This window comes from Pelecanus crispus, chromosome 9 (assembly GCF_030463565.1).
Source record: "Pelecanus crispus isolate bPelCri1 chromosome 9, bPelCri1.pri, whole genome shotgun sequence".
NCBI lineage: Eukaryota > Metazoa > Chordata > Aves > Pelecaniformes > Pelecanidae > Pelecanus > Pelecanus crispus.
This window is the reverse complement of record NC_134651.1, coordinates 33,937,204-33,952,050: the sequence shown is the minus strand read 5'-3', so window position 1 is coordinate 33,952,050 and position 14,847 is coordinate 33,937,204. Positions and strand designations below refer to the sequence as shown.

At 42.7% G+C, this 14,847-nt stretch overlaps 1 protein-coding gene across 1 annotated transcript in view; it reads right to left on the bottom strand.

Annotated features, from left to right (window-relative positions):
* Window positions 1-14,847, bottom strand: part of CACNA1B (calcium voltage-gated channel subunit alpha1 B) — a 310,510-nt gene that overhangs the window by 92,479 nt on the left and 203,184 nt on the right. The window contains exons 18-19 of the mRNA XM_075716221.1: window positions 9,709-9,776; window positions 4,394-4,500 (exon numbers count right to left, since the gene is read on the bottom strand). Of these exons, the coding sequence (XP_075572336.1) occupies window positions 4,394-4,500; window positions 9,709-9,776 (175 nt within the window). The remainder of the gene's footprint in view (window positions 1-4,393; window positions 4,501-9,708; window positions 9,777-14,847) is intronic.

The following is a 14,847-nucleotide window of genomic DNA, read 5'->3' as shown; positions in this document are numbered from 1 at the left end:
TTTAGGTCTGGTGACCACAATGCATGAACTCTCTCTGCCACTTTCTGCAAAGTTTCATCCACAACATCTGGGAAGTTCTCCTCCCATCCAGAACTCACACCCTATACCTATGCTTAAGTAATTTCCTTGGGTCTGGCTACAACTGTAACCCATTGCCATGTGGAATTAAAAAAAAATCCATAAGTAACAGATGCAAAAAGTTGCACTCAGCATGACTTCAGCATAACTACTTAGCAGATTCCTACAAATCTAGCATTTGCTTGCTGTTGCAATTGCTATTTTAAGACTTCCCAAGAAAAGGTGAAGAGAGGCTATTGGAAAATGCATGGGCTCTGAGTGCCGGGTGAGCCACAGCTTGTGTCCTCTCTGGCTGGTCTGCTGGCCTGCACTGGGCTGGGTGTGCTTATCACAGCCCCTTTTGTACATGCCATTGGTGCATCTCTGGATGGAATAGAAAAGGTGGAGGAGGAACCCAAACACGGGGAGTTCAGACTTTGGGTTAGGCAAATACGGAAAATAAAACTGTGCGTTGGGGTCTTCATGTTATCCACGGGAATGACCCTGACAGCTCTCCCTTCCACTGGTGCCTTTACAGTGGGATCACAAAGTGCTTTGCACATACATCGCCTGATTAATATTCGCCTTTCCCCCCCTCCTCTGTTCTTGCCACCGAGGAAGCTGCACCAATGGTTTGCTCTAAAGACCCATTGGTCTGTACAGTCACTCAGTTCAAGAGGCTGAGTGGTTTAAATGTTGTACAAAACAGAGGGCAATGCTGGGCAAACTGAACAAACCCAGAAACTCACCTCCAGAAACAACAAAGCAAGGAAAATGCTAAACAGAAAACAAAACAAAACAAAAATGACAAAAATAAGAATGAAACAATGGCTTAAAATTAAAATGCAATAACACATGTTAAACAGATATTCTGTTTTAAACCAAACATTGCAACATTGACAAAAACGATGTACCATCCTAGCTTTTAATCCTGAAAAACCACAAAACAAAAAGACCCATTCAGGATAGAGTTCACCAGGTGAAAAAACAAAATGTGATCAAAAAAATCTGTTCACGTTAAGTCCCTTTGGTGGAGCAGAAGACAAACCATAGAAATCCTGCGAGATTGATGAAGAGGGAGCTACAAACCAAATGCAGGTAGAATATTGTAATAAAGCACTTTGAGTTAGTTGCAAGACAGATGATATCTTGATGCCACTGTAATAATGAGCATATTATTAAAACAGATCCCCATGACACCATAGCGCTTCACCATCTATCAACCACAAAACAATTTGTGGTTCACGCAGCAGCCTATTGCACGTGTAAGGATGAAGGTACATCTTCAGACCCTCCAAGCAAGCTGATAAGCAACCAGTTTCTTATGCCTAGGAAGTGACATTTTGCAACTAATGCAATAAATTCAACAGTTCCTGGAGCTCAGTTTTGAAGAGAGGCTTGAATGGCAGAGGAGAGCAAAAGAACCAGCTCAGATAAACTGCGGGCACAGGAGCATACAAACCACAAGTGCACGCTGTATTCGCACAGGAAAAATGCTGGAGGTGGAGGAGCAGATACAACACTACAGAGTATGCAATGGCCTGGAAGGAGGCTTAGGGGAACTGACGCTCTCAGCCCTTGATGTAGGACTGACAAGGGAAAGAAGCAAAAGAGCGAGCACAGCACCTTGCCATTGAAACAGCAGAACAACCAATATGGTTTTTCACCAGACTCAGCCCCAGGACAGCTTTACCACTTCTGTGGCAGGTGGACAAGCAGGCTGGGAACATGAACATCGTGACTAAGGAAATGCAAGTCATGGTGTCCTCTGCTAACACCCGAGACACCTGTTTTGATTCACGCAGGTAGAGAAAATGTTGATGTTGATCAGAACATTGATCCATGCTATAGATGCCTGTTGTTATAGAAATTCATTTTCATACATTATGAAAATAAAATCAAATTCTAAAACTAAAAAATTATTCCTTAGGAGAAAATAGAAATATAAACTGATAGCGTAGACCCACCTTTGCAGCAGGCCTTTGGTAGCTCGTCTCAGTTTTTTCCATCCCCTGCTCACCACCCACTTAGGGGTACCCAAGCTCTACAGGCTTTTGCTTTTTGCAGTGATATTTCCATATGCCAAAAATCCCACTTCCAAGCATCCCCAACACTTTCTCATTCTTGCCATGTCCAGCTCTGAATTGCCTCAGAGGCTTGATCTGACAGGTCTTGCCATCAGCACAGCATCTGCTCCATCTTCAGGACCACTGTGTAGCTTAAGACCATAAGAAATGAAGTAATGGGGTGCATCTGGCTGTCAACCATAGGTCCCTACCATCAGTCCTACTGTATTGGATAGAGATATCTAAGGGATAGGTGCTGCAAACCTGAAAGCTGTAGCTGCTAAGCCCCTTTGGAGTTCGCTGGATGTATTTATGTATTAAACAAATTGCTTTGGCATGCATTCATTACATATCTTTTGGATCATCAGCTATGATGATCCCTCCACACACCTATTTCTCACGAAACATCTAACTTCTCCCTTGCCTTCTCCTCTATGTCATTATCCATTAGGTCGTCAACCTATTGACCTTAATGGATTGTTTTTCCAAACTGAAGTCCTGAGAGCTTTGTGAGTGGCCTTGTAAGCACTCTGCTGGAACTAAAGCAGAGATAATGAAAAGTCACACGACGGTTGTTAGATGATGGCTCCCACACAGCATGCATGATATTGTCATGGTTAGTAGATGTGGAAGCGATTGACTGCACTTTCAAATGTATTCATTTGTAAGCCTAATTATCTGTCTGTACAAATGTGGCAGGTAGAGATCTGGGCAGATACAATTTGAAGCAAAATAAGCAGAAATCCACAATTCTGTACTCACTCTCCATTGTGGTCACAAAACTGGCCCTGTGATAGTGAAAACCAGGTGAAAGCCTGGTGAAAAATCATGGAATAAGGTTATTTTAAGCAACCAACAATGTGGTGTGAAATCTTAGCTCCATTAAAGTGGGTTTTTTTGTCTGATTTCCAAGAAATCTTCACATGCACTATGCTTTTGATTAAAAAAGAAGAAAATAAGCATAATTATCTTGCATTTTAAAATAACAGAACAGGAAATTCATCAAAGAACAAGAGCAAATATCCTCATCTGACTTCTTTTTGAGACTGGACAGGAAATCATTGTAAGAAAAGGATTATATTCAAAACCAACACACAGACATGGCATAAACAGGAGCTGATTAAAGCAGTAATTGCAAAATAAAATGGTAAGAAGAATAAAATAGTCAAATTAATAATATTCTTTTCCTTCACATGTAATGAACTGGCTCCATTTGGCCTATTTTCTCTGATGTAGTGGATTAAACTCCCACTAACAAGGGTCTCAAGAGATTTACACTAAAGGAATAAGCAGGGATCCTGCTGTATTTCAGATACGTTGGAATAAAATTGAACAGGAAATTTCTTTTTCTATGCTTGAGCTTCTCCAGCCTTTGGAGGTCTCCCCTGCAAAAGGGAGCTGGAAAAGATCAGCAGCGCTCAGTAAAATGCACGACCAAATTTTTTGATGCTGATGCTAAAATTCCAGACATGTAAATGAACCTTCAAGAACAACATACTTTTAAGTGAATCCATTCAAGGTAGGCATGTCTCAAACACAGGCCCATAATCCCATGCAGGTAGAACTCTGCACTGACCTCAGCAACATCCAGACAAGTATTTCCACCTACACAGCAATTTTTCACTTCAGTTTAGATCAGTGTATATGAAAAAGGGGGCCCCAGGGCAACATTTGCCAAGGATTCTGGTATGACAGAATCTGTGCATATGTCCACATCCATGCAGAAAAGCCTGCATCTGAAAATGCAAATTGATGTTTCTAGCTACAAACCAGTGACTGTTCGCATACATGATTTCATTCAACCCAGCACTCTTTCAAACAGCAAAGAAAGAGCATTCAAGCATATTTTTCATTCTGATATTTAGGAGGATGCCTTTACACGTAAATTTTTGAAGCAGAGATCATTAAAGAATAGTTAGTACAGTATGTGCACACATACCTATCGTAATTAAAAATCCAAAGTGAAATGTTAACACTTCACCTGGTGAAATCTATCCTAGGACAGCTTAAAAAAATCCTTCTAAAATAGTTATTTATAGGAAGGCAAAAGATGAGGCATTACAAAGAAAAACAAACTAAAAGAAATAATTAAATTCATGGTTAAGCAATCAGCGCTGAAGTATTCAGTCAACCTAAAGCCCTGTCAGTAACAGAGATGGTATAAAAGGGCTCACAGAGTACTATAGGATGCTGCACTTGAACAGACATATATCAACACTGAAAAAAAGCAAACAAACTATAAAGGTCCCAAATAATAAAATAATGCTTACGCGGCTATGGAAATGTTAGCTGCAGACATGGGGCTGACTTCTGCCACTTCCTTAGCCTTTTGCAGGGCGAGCTTTTGATTGGTGGCTTCCTCCATCTCCTCCTCATCCTGGTGCAGAAAATCAAGAGTGATCAGAGCATGCATCGTGTAACAGCAATAACCAGAGCTCCCCAAGGCATGAGTCATATGTGACTGTCCCTGTGGTGCTGTGAGAACAGTGGAAACTCATTAAAATAAGGCAGAATTTCATAACTTCTTGCAAGGACCCCTGGGTAGGGCCTTGGTGCCTGCAACAGCTGGTCGAGAAGAGAAGTGCAAGGTTTGGTCAAGTGCTTAGTGCATTTTTACCAAGAACACATCTCCCTTGCAAAGCTTTCTTACCTCTCTTGGGTCTCCTCTTATCACTTAGCATTTGGGTAGGAGACTGTGGCAGAGCAGAGAGAGACCTGACCACAAGTATGACATTTCTGGGGTGAAGTGAGCCCCATTTATCTCAATCTTGAATGTGTAAAAACACTCTAAAGCCTATGTCCTAGTGAAATGTATGAGACAGACTCCTAAATCCTTCATGACTTCTGACCAATGTGACTTTTCTAAAACAAGAAGTTTCAGGATTTGACTGGTCCTGCTCACACCAGTTTTACCCCAGATACTTCCACTTATGTCAGTTGAATCACTGAGGACTTACAGGGTGAAAACAGAAAGGAGGAACCATATTAAAGCGTAGTCTGCAGACTCAAGCATAAATCAGAAAGATGGTTATGTTCATGCTTTCTGTTTATCCCCAGATCATGTGGATTTTTAACCTCTATTGGCATTGCAAGTTCCCACAGAGTGTAACTCTGATTTATTTCCTCCCACCTGGTGTAATGACAAAAGAAAAATCATAGAATTGTGTAGGTTGGAAAAGACCTTTAAGATCATCCAGTCCAACCATTAATCTAACATATACTGCTCAAATTTAAACTACAGGTTCTTAAACAATGTGATGAGGACAAAAGGCAAAGAAACAGCCTGATTCATCTTCAATGCTCATCTAGGTTAAACTTCCTTTGAACTTTCTAGCCAGTCAAACTGTATAGTAAAATCATGGCAGGATAAACACAGACCCTCTGATGGCAATGTCAGCATCACACATATTCAAGGAATAACCACACACCAAGATGAGAGCACAGGCTCTTCTGTCAAACTTTATGCAATGCCACAGGTCTACCTCAGCTCTTCAAACATAATGCTCTGAAAGAGTTATGCTTAAAATGACAGCAGACAGTAAGACACCTAGCTTTGAAACAGCAAGTCATATAGGTTATCCATCCTGAATACCATATGCATAAACAATTCCTTGCTCTGACTTTGGTGTTATTTGCTTAAACAACTAATTTTGAAATTTTTTTCCTTTTCTTCTTTCAAAGAAAAAAGAAATGATAGGAAATTAATTTTAAAATCTGCTATGAGTAAAGTTTCTTTTTTTTTTTCCTTTCCAAATATTAGCAAACCCGTAACAAGTAAATTCCTACTGTAGTGAATGAAGAACCTGAGACAGGCCATGAAAAAAAGCCCTGCTGAACAGTTATACAAAGTTAGTATTTCTCAACTACCAGCTTCCAGTAAATTTATTAATGATTTGGAAGCTTACTGTAAATCAAGAGTATCTGTGGAATATTAATCTTTTGAGGAATAAGGCCCACAATAAGAAGGCTTTTAAGGTTTTCCTTTCATTCCACAGGTATCTTCAAGTTGTTTCTTCTCTTGAGGACTCTCTAGCAGTGTTAATTTCAAATACATTCAAAGGCTCTTGATTTTTCTTTCTGTACACCTAAAGCACCAGGTGCAGTTTTTACCATCTCTTTAAAATTTCTAGCTTCAACTGCATTCTCCGCAGTGCATCAGTAATTCTGTTGGATTCGATATCTCAAAGTAACAGCAGAAAATATCGATTGTCATTATAAATACAGCCGTCCCTAACTCAGAACGAGCACTCTTTAGCAGATGACCGCTTAATAATATTTCTGTAGCTCCTTCCACTCAGAGATTGCAGATCACTACAAAAATTAATTATTTTTTTGCCTGATACTTACACTGCAGGGTCTCACTGGGGCACAGGCTCATCTTGTTCTGTTTGAAGCACGCAGGGGTGTGATGGTGCATGAGTGAAGCCAGCTCTGAGCTGCGACGGCAACATCCATCCATCCCACCTCCCACCAACAGCCCAGCTCTGGCAGCTCAACTATCACCACCATTATATAGGGGCAAGCACAGATAAAGGCCCTGCCTATAAGGACATCTCTCTTCTGTATTCTTGAGCTCTAAATCTTCATTTAAACCACATACAGTTTATCACATGGTAAAACCCATCTTCGGTGCTACCCATAATGATGTGCATAGTTAACACTGCCTGTTCTTTATTAAGTTCACCCAATTAAAGCCCTCTCCATTGGGAAGGAGGAGGAGGGGTCTTCATGGCTGTTAGACTCTTGGTTTTGCCACTCACTTCAGTCCATTATTTCTGAGGATTTCTCGACTTTTTAATATATTTTTATATAAAATTCACACATCCCTCCTATCCCACATTGTATGTTTTTATACTGCTTTCCCAGGGATTCCTGGCAGTGCACAGAGATCAGAGAACACACTTTGTGCTTTAGGATATTTAGGAAAATAAAGGGTAACTTGTGGTGGCTTTACATGCCAGTTTAATGAGGATGAAGAACAAACTGCTGTGTGTCACTGGAGACATTGTGGGATGGTCAGCAGAGAGATTTTAAAAGCAAATCTTGGGGCCAATTTTAGATTCCACTCTGAATAAGCAAACAGGAAGAAAAAATGCCAATATATGGGAAAAAACAGAAGGTAGGTAACCAAAGAGATTCAGGACAGCTCTGAGAAATCACTAGAAATTCAGTTGGCAGAGTTTAAAGTCAGTGGTAGGGGAGAGCCAGCACAGGAAGAGGAGGAGAGAGATCTGGGGAGGGAGAGGTGGAGGCTGGAGAACAGATTCTTTATACATTCAAAACAAAGAAGGTGATTCTTTCCCCACCCCCACCCCCCCTAAAATGAGTCATTCCAAAGTACTGATCAGTTTTGTAACAGACATCAAGTGATCAAGCTTAAGTTAAATATAGTTACAATTCTAATAACTTCTGTCACAGGTCATAAGGCCCAGCTAAGGCTACCGAGAAATGTTCAAATACCACGATAAAAGAAGTCCAAATTAGCATCCAGAAGTAGAAATGCTGGTTGAAATGTTTCAGTCCTGAAGGTTAGCTGGAAAGCTTTCTGTCTTTCCAAAACAGAGGCAGTTGCAAACTGCTTATGGTTTTCCCACATTATATGCAGCACTGATCTTGATTAGTTTTACAGTGTAAATGTCAAGAGAGTTTCCTGACATCAGCTGACTCCTGAGTAACATAACTATACCTCCAGGCCATTTTTTGTTTTGCCTGATCATATGTACTTAGCAATAAATCCCTCATTCTCCAGGTATGCTATATAATTGAATTACTTTTATCTTTTTCCTCTTCTTTTGAAAGCCCTAGTGATTTTTGGGGATCATAAATAAAATTAAAGAAAAAAAGAGTTTCTCAAGAAGCTTTATGATTTGGCAATGCTGCTGAATCTATCAATATTTAATTATACTTTATAAACATCAACAAAGTCAGCTTTCTAACCATCCCAGTCAGCTGCTGAAATATTCACAAGAAAGCATTAAAAGGATTAAGAAAGAAGTAGGATGAGCTTCATTATCCAAGAATTGTGCTGGGCCTGATCATCTTTCTTAGCACATGCAAGGGATGACCATAAATCTCCTGAACAGGCTGGGAGGATGCATGCCTCCGGGCTGGAGATTTCTGTGGGCTTTAGAAAGAACAGAAACAGCTGAGCTGCTGTAAGGGAAAAACTTCCCAGAAAAAAAAGAAACAGAACGTGCCATTAAACACAGCCCTGAGCTGCATTATAAGAGAGGAGGGATGCAGAACATGGTCTCAGAGACATAGGAACATTTATTATACACCTGAGCCACCAGCTTTCCTGTATGGTCTGCACTGGATACCAGCTGTCAGGAAACAAGGCTCCAGTCAAAGCTGGAAGCTGAAGCCAGTCACGCAGCTCCACAGCAGAAGAGGAGAGCTGGTAAAGACAAGCTCAGCTCCAACTGAGATGTGGATTTTAACTGGGAATGGCTGGCTGCTTTGGTCTTCAGCAGCTGCAGTGGGGTAGGAAACTCCTAGAAATCTCTGTGTCCCTGAACTGTGGAGTTGCATCATGTATCCATGAACTACTGCACCTTTCTACAGCTCTAAAAAGAGAAAATGTCCTTGCCCGCTGCTGCTTAAACACATGGTTAGTGATCCTCTTACCCAGTAAGGAGTATATAAGCTAAAGTTTGTAAAATACAACTGCTGTGGTGGATATGGTGCTTCTTTTGCCACTAGCAGGTCACTGTGACTTATAGCGATGGCAGCAGCACAGCAATGGGGTGTGCATGTTTTTATCCACTCAGTGAGAACAAGCTAGAAATGTCCAAACAAAATCTAATGCTGCCTCATAAATACAACTGAGTATGCTACAATGAGAAATCAAAAGTATGCAATAATACAAATACAAACTGCAGCACTTACAATCCTTCCTGTGCAATACTGAGGCTATAAGTTTTTCTCCATAGGGAATGCTGAAATATAAATCTGCGCATACAGTAGAGTTACATCAGTGTCATTTCCATCTCTTGCCAGGATCTGGCTTTCTGCCTGTGCTTGGGCTGGTGCCTCAGATTTCTCTTGCACCTGGTGAGAGGCAGGAAGATTATAACATCTTCACTGAGTATTCGCAATAGCCTCTGCAAGTTGTTTTCCAGGGATTTGATTGGAGAATGTTAATACTTTGATTCATCCCGAAACTCAGCAAGGTATGAAACATTAGTGTGAGACAGCAAAAGCAGCAATACCACACCTGCGTTTCCCCATGCCCAAGCTTCAAGTCAGCCAAAACCTGTTAATTGCTTCGCCTCTGCTCTTGAAAACAGCAAATGCTACGAATGCCTGTGCACCTCCATGCAACAGTGAGATAGAATCATAGAATCGCCTACTGCCCGCTCTGTGATAAAATGAAACTAAGGAGCATGAAATAGTTCAGTGAAACAAGCCTGAAATGAAACAAACCTGAAGAATAAACCTCCAGGTCTCTCTCTGCAATGCAAACTGGTAAACAGAGATACTGCATGAACAGACTCTAGAGGAAATCTCAGGGTGTCTGGAAAGTGTGTGCTTTAGATCCAGCAGCTGTGGTCTAAGTTTGAAGAAACAGAAATCTTGTACATACCTTGGTCAGCTCTTGGGCATTTGCCAGATTGTCAACAGCAATAGCCAAGAAGACATTCAGGAGCGTATCTTTTGGGGAGCAGCTAAGGAAAAAAATCTTCACACAACAGATAGAGTAAACTGTTCCCCTTCTGTTGCCTCTACCTTCCTTTCCCTACTTACCATCATTGGTATATTAGGATTGACACCTTGCACCACTGCTTTGTCTTCATTTCTAACTCACCCACTTCTGCTGGGAGCCAGCTCTGCGGCACAGCAGGTGCTGGACACCCATTTGTCTCTTCCCCAGCATATATCCCTGGTGATGATACACACACATGCTGAGCAGATGGGCTTTACAGCACTATAGGTGCAGCTGGTACAGGACCACATGGTGGTCCTAGAGACACAACAGTCCCTGTTTTTTCATTCCAGAAAATCCACACCTACGCTCCTGCCCTTATACACACATACACACACAGAGGATTTAATCTTCATTTTTCCCTGTTGTTTAAAAGGACAACTGGTAAAGCTCCTGGAAATCAGTCATTTTAAAGCCAACATTTGCATAATATAAATATATAGATATATAAAGGCATTAGGAACCATGACAAAGTTAAGCTTAGGTCACTGCTGCATTACATACTGGTGGGAGGAAACTATCATGACTTATCACACTGAAGTTGATATGACAATTAGACCGCCACGGACATCCTCCATCCTGAATGCTGCAGTGTCATGCAGAGCACAGCTACAGAAGAGCCTGTTAGCAGGACACTCAGCCTGAGCTAATGAGCTCTGCTGGGAAACAGGACGTTAGTCCAGGCCAAATTGCATGTAGCCCAGCTAAACAACCACCAGTGCCCACGCTAGCCTGGGTCCCTCTGCAGGGCACTGCATTATATCATTAAGACATAACATTTCCCTATAATTATTTATTCATATTTTACTTTCATTTTTCCACTTAATGATTTCAGCTATTACTTGTCCCTCCATGTATTTTATTGTTGTTATTCCAGCTATGCATCTGCAAAACAACCCCAAAACAATTGTAAATCAGATATCTTTGCATATGCCAGGAGAGCAAACAAAGCAAAACCAAGTCTAAACCACTCTCCAAGAAGAAAATGCATTTTGCTCTTGCACATTACCTGGTGACAGGACAGTCACTCACTCCATAGCTGTGTAAAGCTATGATTGCTCCTCTAAATATGAATGTACATGATAATGAAGTCGATCTCATGAGTATTACTCTCTGAAGATTCACAAAGGCTTTAACAACAATGTGTTTCTACTGTGTTTGTATTGCACTGTCCTCACCAGAGCCAAATATGAGTCTGGGACCAGATGCAGGTCCCCACAAGCGGAGTGAAATGACTGCAGCAGCTTTAGGCAGCTAATTAACCCAACAGAAAATAACTGGATGTGTCCCTTGTTTTGGTCTGTGAGTTGGAAGCAACACTCAAAGCAATGCCGCAGCAAAGGCAGGACTGAGGGACAAGGGCAGTGTGTTGCGGGGAGCCAGGCAATCGCTCCAGCAAGGGGAGGACTGGCGAGGCCTATGCTCCCAGGGTGTTGGCAAACCTGCAACGAGATTTTGGGAAACCTTGGCTTCTGTGCCCCTCTGATTGCTTTCCATTTCTCAGAAGGATGCCTGGAGGAGGCATACGAGGTTTCCCTATAAACAGAGGAGCCAGGAGCAGTGCAAGGCTGATTCATTGGCTGCCGTCATCTCTGCCGAACAGGAGCGTGCCCAGAAATCCTTGTGCTCCTGCAGCTTCTGGGCAGCACACTGCCTGCAGGCACTGCTGGCTGGGGAGCCGTCACCCCATGTTGGCATGGCTTCAGGAGGCTTCCCGGGGCAGCTAGGGACCAAAGCTGGCCCAAACAACCAGCTCAAGGCCTCTTTGCTTTCCCTCTTGAGCTTTCACCACACATAATTCAGACAAGACTTCAGAACCAGACGCTCATGTCTCTAATTCCCATTGAGCTGCGTCTCCAGAGCCTGAATGCCTGTCAAAACTGGAGCCTCTGCTTGTGACAGTGGAAAGCAGGAGTTGTATTTATTCTCTTAGGATGCATCTGCATCCAGACTACCAAACCCTGCAGGGAATGGGACACAGAACCCTGGGGTTTCTCCAGGCAAAGACCAGGTCATCCATCAGGTTTTCTCTGTGTCATGTAACATGGGATTGGAGGTTTTCATCATGCGAAGATGATTCCTCTGGGACAGAGAGAGGTTTGAAATGTGATGCCCATCAATTGCTCCTTCCTCCATTCCAGCAGGACAGCAAGGAGCACGGGGTGGGAGCACCTCAATCCCACTGAGCCCAGCAGAGAAAGAACAAGAAAAAGGGAAAGATGATGCCAAAATGATCACCTCCCTCCCACGCTGAAGTCAGAGCTCAATCAACTTTTCATCTGCAAAGATACTAATTTTCCTTTTAACCGAGGGTTGGCAAGAGGGGGCTGTCACTCGCAGGCTGGGCATGCAGGCAGGGAGGCTGAGGGTGCAGGCAGGGAGGCTGAGGCACTGCTGCCCGCGGCACCGCTGGGGTGCCGGCCGGTGCCGGCTGTTTGGGTTTCTTCCTCTGGAGTGCTTCCAACATGTTGGAAATGCTTCCAAGCCTACTGCTCTGGGAATAAATGTCTTGGTAATAAAACTGTCTTCCTACCCCCGCCTCCTACACACACATGCTGAAAATGTCTTGTGTAACATAATCAACCACTGGAAATATAATTAATTTTTTTTTTAACAGATCAGGCTGTTTTGATCCATCTTGAAGCAGACACAATCTGGCAGACATAGGTGTTTCTGCCCCAAAAAAGATCCCTCAGCCCTTTCTGCAGAGCTCGGGGATTCCCAAATATCACCTGAACTCCAGCCTCTGGTCCAGGCTGTATAACCTGGGCAGACCCATGGACCTTGCTGGCCAGCTGAGCCAGCGGCTGGTGCCAAGTACGGTTCTCCTGCATGGCAGCTAAGGGCAAGGGGAAAGGCAGCATGCTCCAGGCATTTGCTGCTTTTCATTTCAGGCTCCTCTTCTATTTTTCATGGGGTTTTTTTCTTTTTTTTTTTCCCTCAGCAGATGCATCAATTTATCAACTAACCAGATAACAATGAATATAGTCATGGTGTAATTTCCTACAAAAAGGGCCAAATCCTGCTGTTATTCTAACCATACTACTTTCATTAAACCATTTTAGGCATGGAGGTCTGGCTCCACAGTCTCTCTGGAACTGGGAACGTAACGTGAGAGAATTCCGACTTACAAAAACAAAGTTTCTGGATCTTTTCCTTGCAGTAGTCCCTGAAAAAGTTAACAGATTCAAAGAAACAACTGAGCTGCAGCAAGAAGCAGGGGAAGCCAGCACCCACCTGCCTTTCTTCTTCATGAAAAAGAACAATCACAATGCCCTGAGCAGCTCTGGGAGAAGAAGGAAGTCCCTCATATTTAAAAAGAGCAGATTTTGCAAACTGACCTAAAATCACCAATGTCAATTCTCTAACAAGATTTGATCCAGTCTGCCTAAACTCTTAAAAATGGACTCACCAAATGCCAATGCTCAAAAACTGAAAATAAAACCCCTCCCAGCAGAGGAACCAAAGTGCCTTATGCTGATCAGCATCTAGAAGGGCTTAGACTGATTTCATCAGTAGAGATATAAGAAAATAAAAACAAAAAGTCCTACTTCAGAAATTCAGCCACAGTGAATGTCTGTGTGGGGAGGGCTGGTGGTAAATCCACACTCGATAAATGAAAAAAATCCATTGCATAAAAAAAGTGCATTTTAAAATCTTTTTTGGAGAGACTTCTGTAAGGCAGAGGGGGGAGATCTTTGTGAAGTCCCAAGTTAGAGCAGAAAAGACAGTTCACATTGATCTAATCTATAATTAAGCTAATCAACAACTTGGACTACCCTCTATAGGGTGTCCTCTTGGCATTTGCTGGGCTGTGGGGCTCTCCTTGGGAAGGACAATCTGAGGCTCAGACACGTACCTCACCCTGTACACTCACCTGTCCTTAACGTTGCTGGGGCACCGCAGCATCATTGACATTAATGACTATTTCACTTCCCACAAAAATGCAGGACTGTCCTTTTCTGGCAAACTAAACTTTATTTTCAGAAGTTCCTGGTTGTTTTGACAGTTAATGGTAACTTAAGTCCCTGGTCATTCATACAGTTCTGCTTTCCCTCAGAGATAAATGACTGCCTGCTGCTTGCTCTCAGCATCAAAACCGTAGCTAGTGAAAAGCAGGTGTAACACTGAAACCTTACTGAAATACTGTTTGAAATATCAGTGCAAGCATTAGTGGGCTTACTGCTGCAATTCCCACAGAAAAGATTTAATCCCTCATGCTCCACCACACACTCCAGCCTCAGTTCTCCTCTCCTGCCCATGGTGCTTAAAACAAATAGGTCCATGTGTGATGCAGGACTCTTACAAGCTCTCTGTGAAAGCAGCTGATGCTCTCAGACTAAGTTTCTACAGAGACAATCTGGGCCAGGTCTCTGATTCTCCAACTGGGGTGTATATCTCCATAGAAATTGATAGATTTCCTTCAGGTTTATAACTCTGATCACTAGAAGCTGGTGAAGGAAGTCTTCCAGGACATTGTAAAAGAGTTTCTGAGTGTTGTTACTGTTTTACAGCCATCTCTCCCCTCTCTCTGTGCTTTGTACTCACAGAAACTCACCTGCAGCAAACTCATTCCCATCTGCAGGACTCTTGGAGAATTAAAGAATCACACCTGACATATCCTCCTTGCTAAATGCACAGACAGTGCCCTGAGGAATGCTCTGGCTGTGCTAAAGCTGTGCCACCAGCACGCAACTGTGGGAAAAGGGGATGAGAGAGGCACCAGAGATGGTCCTGGGGAAGCCCCCAGGAAAGCCACCTCCTGGCTCTCCTTAGCAGCAGGACAGCAGAAGGGAAAGCAAGACTGCTGTTCTCTGCCAGGATGATATCTGGGGAGAATGTGGGTAAGGTTTTGACTCACCACTCTGCCAGGGCAAGCAGAGGCAAATACCAAATGCATGGCAGTGGTAGTAGGTGAACCAGACCCTTATTCCCTCCTCTCGAACATCCCCTGCTCTTTCCCTTTTAACAAAAACTAAAGGACAAGGGAGAAGCCCTCTCTTTGAATTAAAGGTGCAA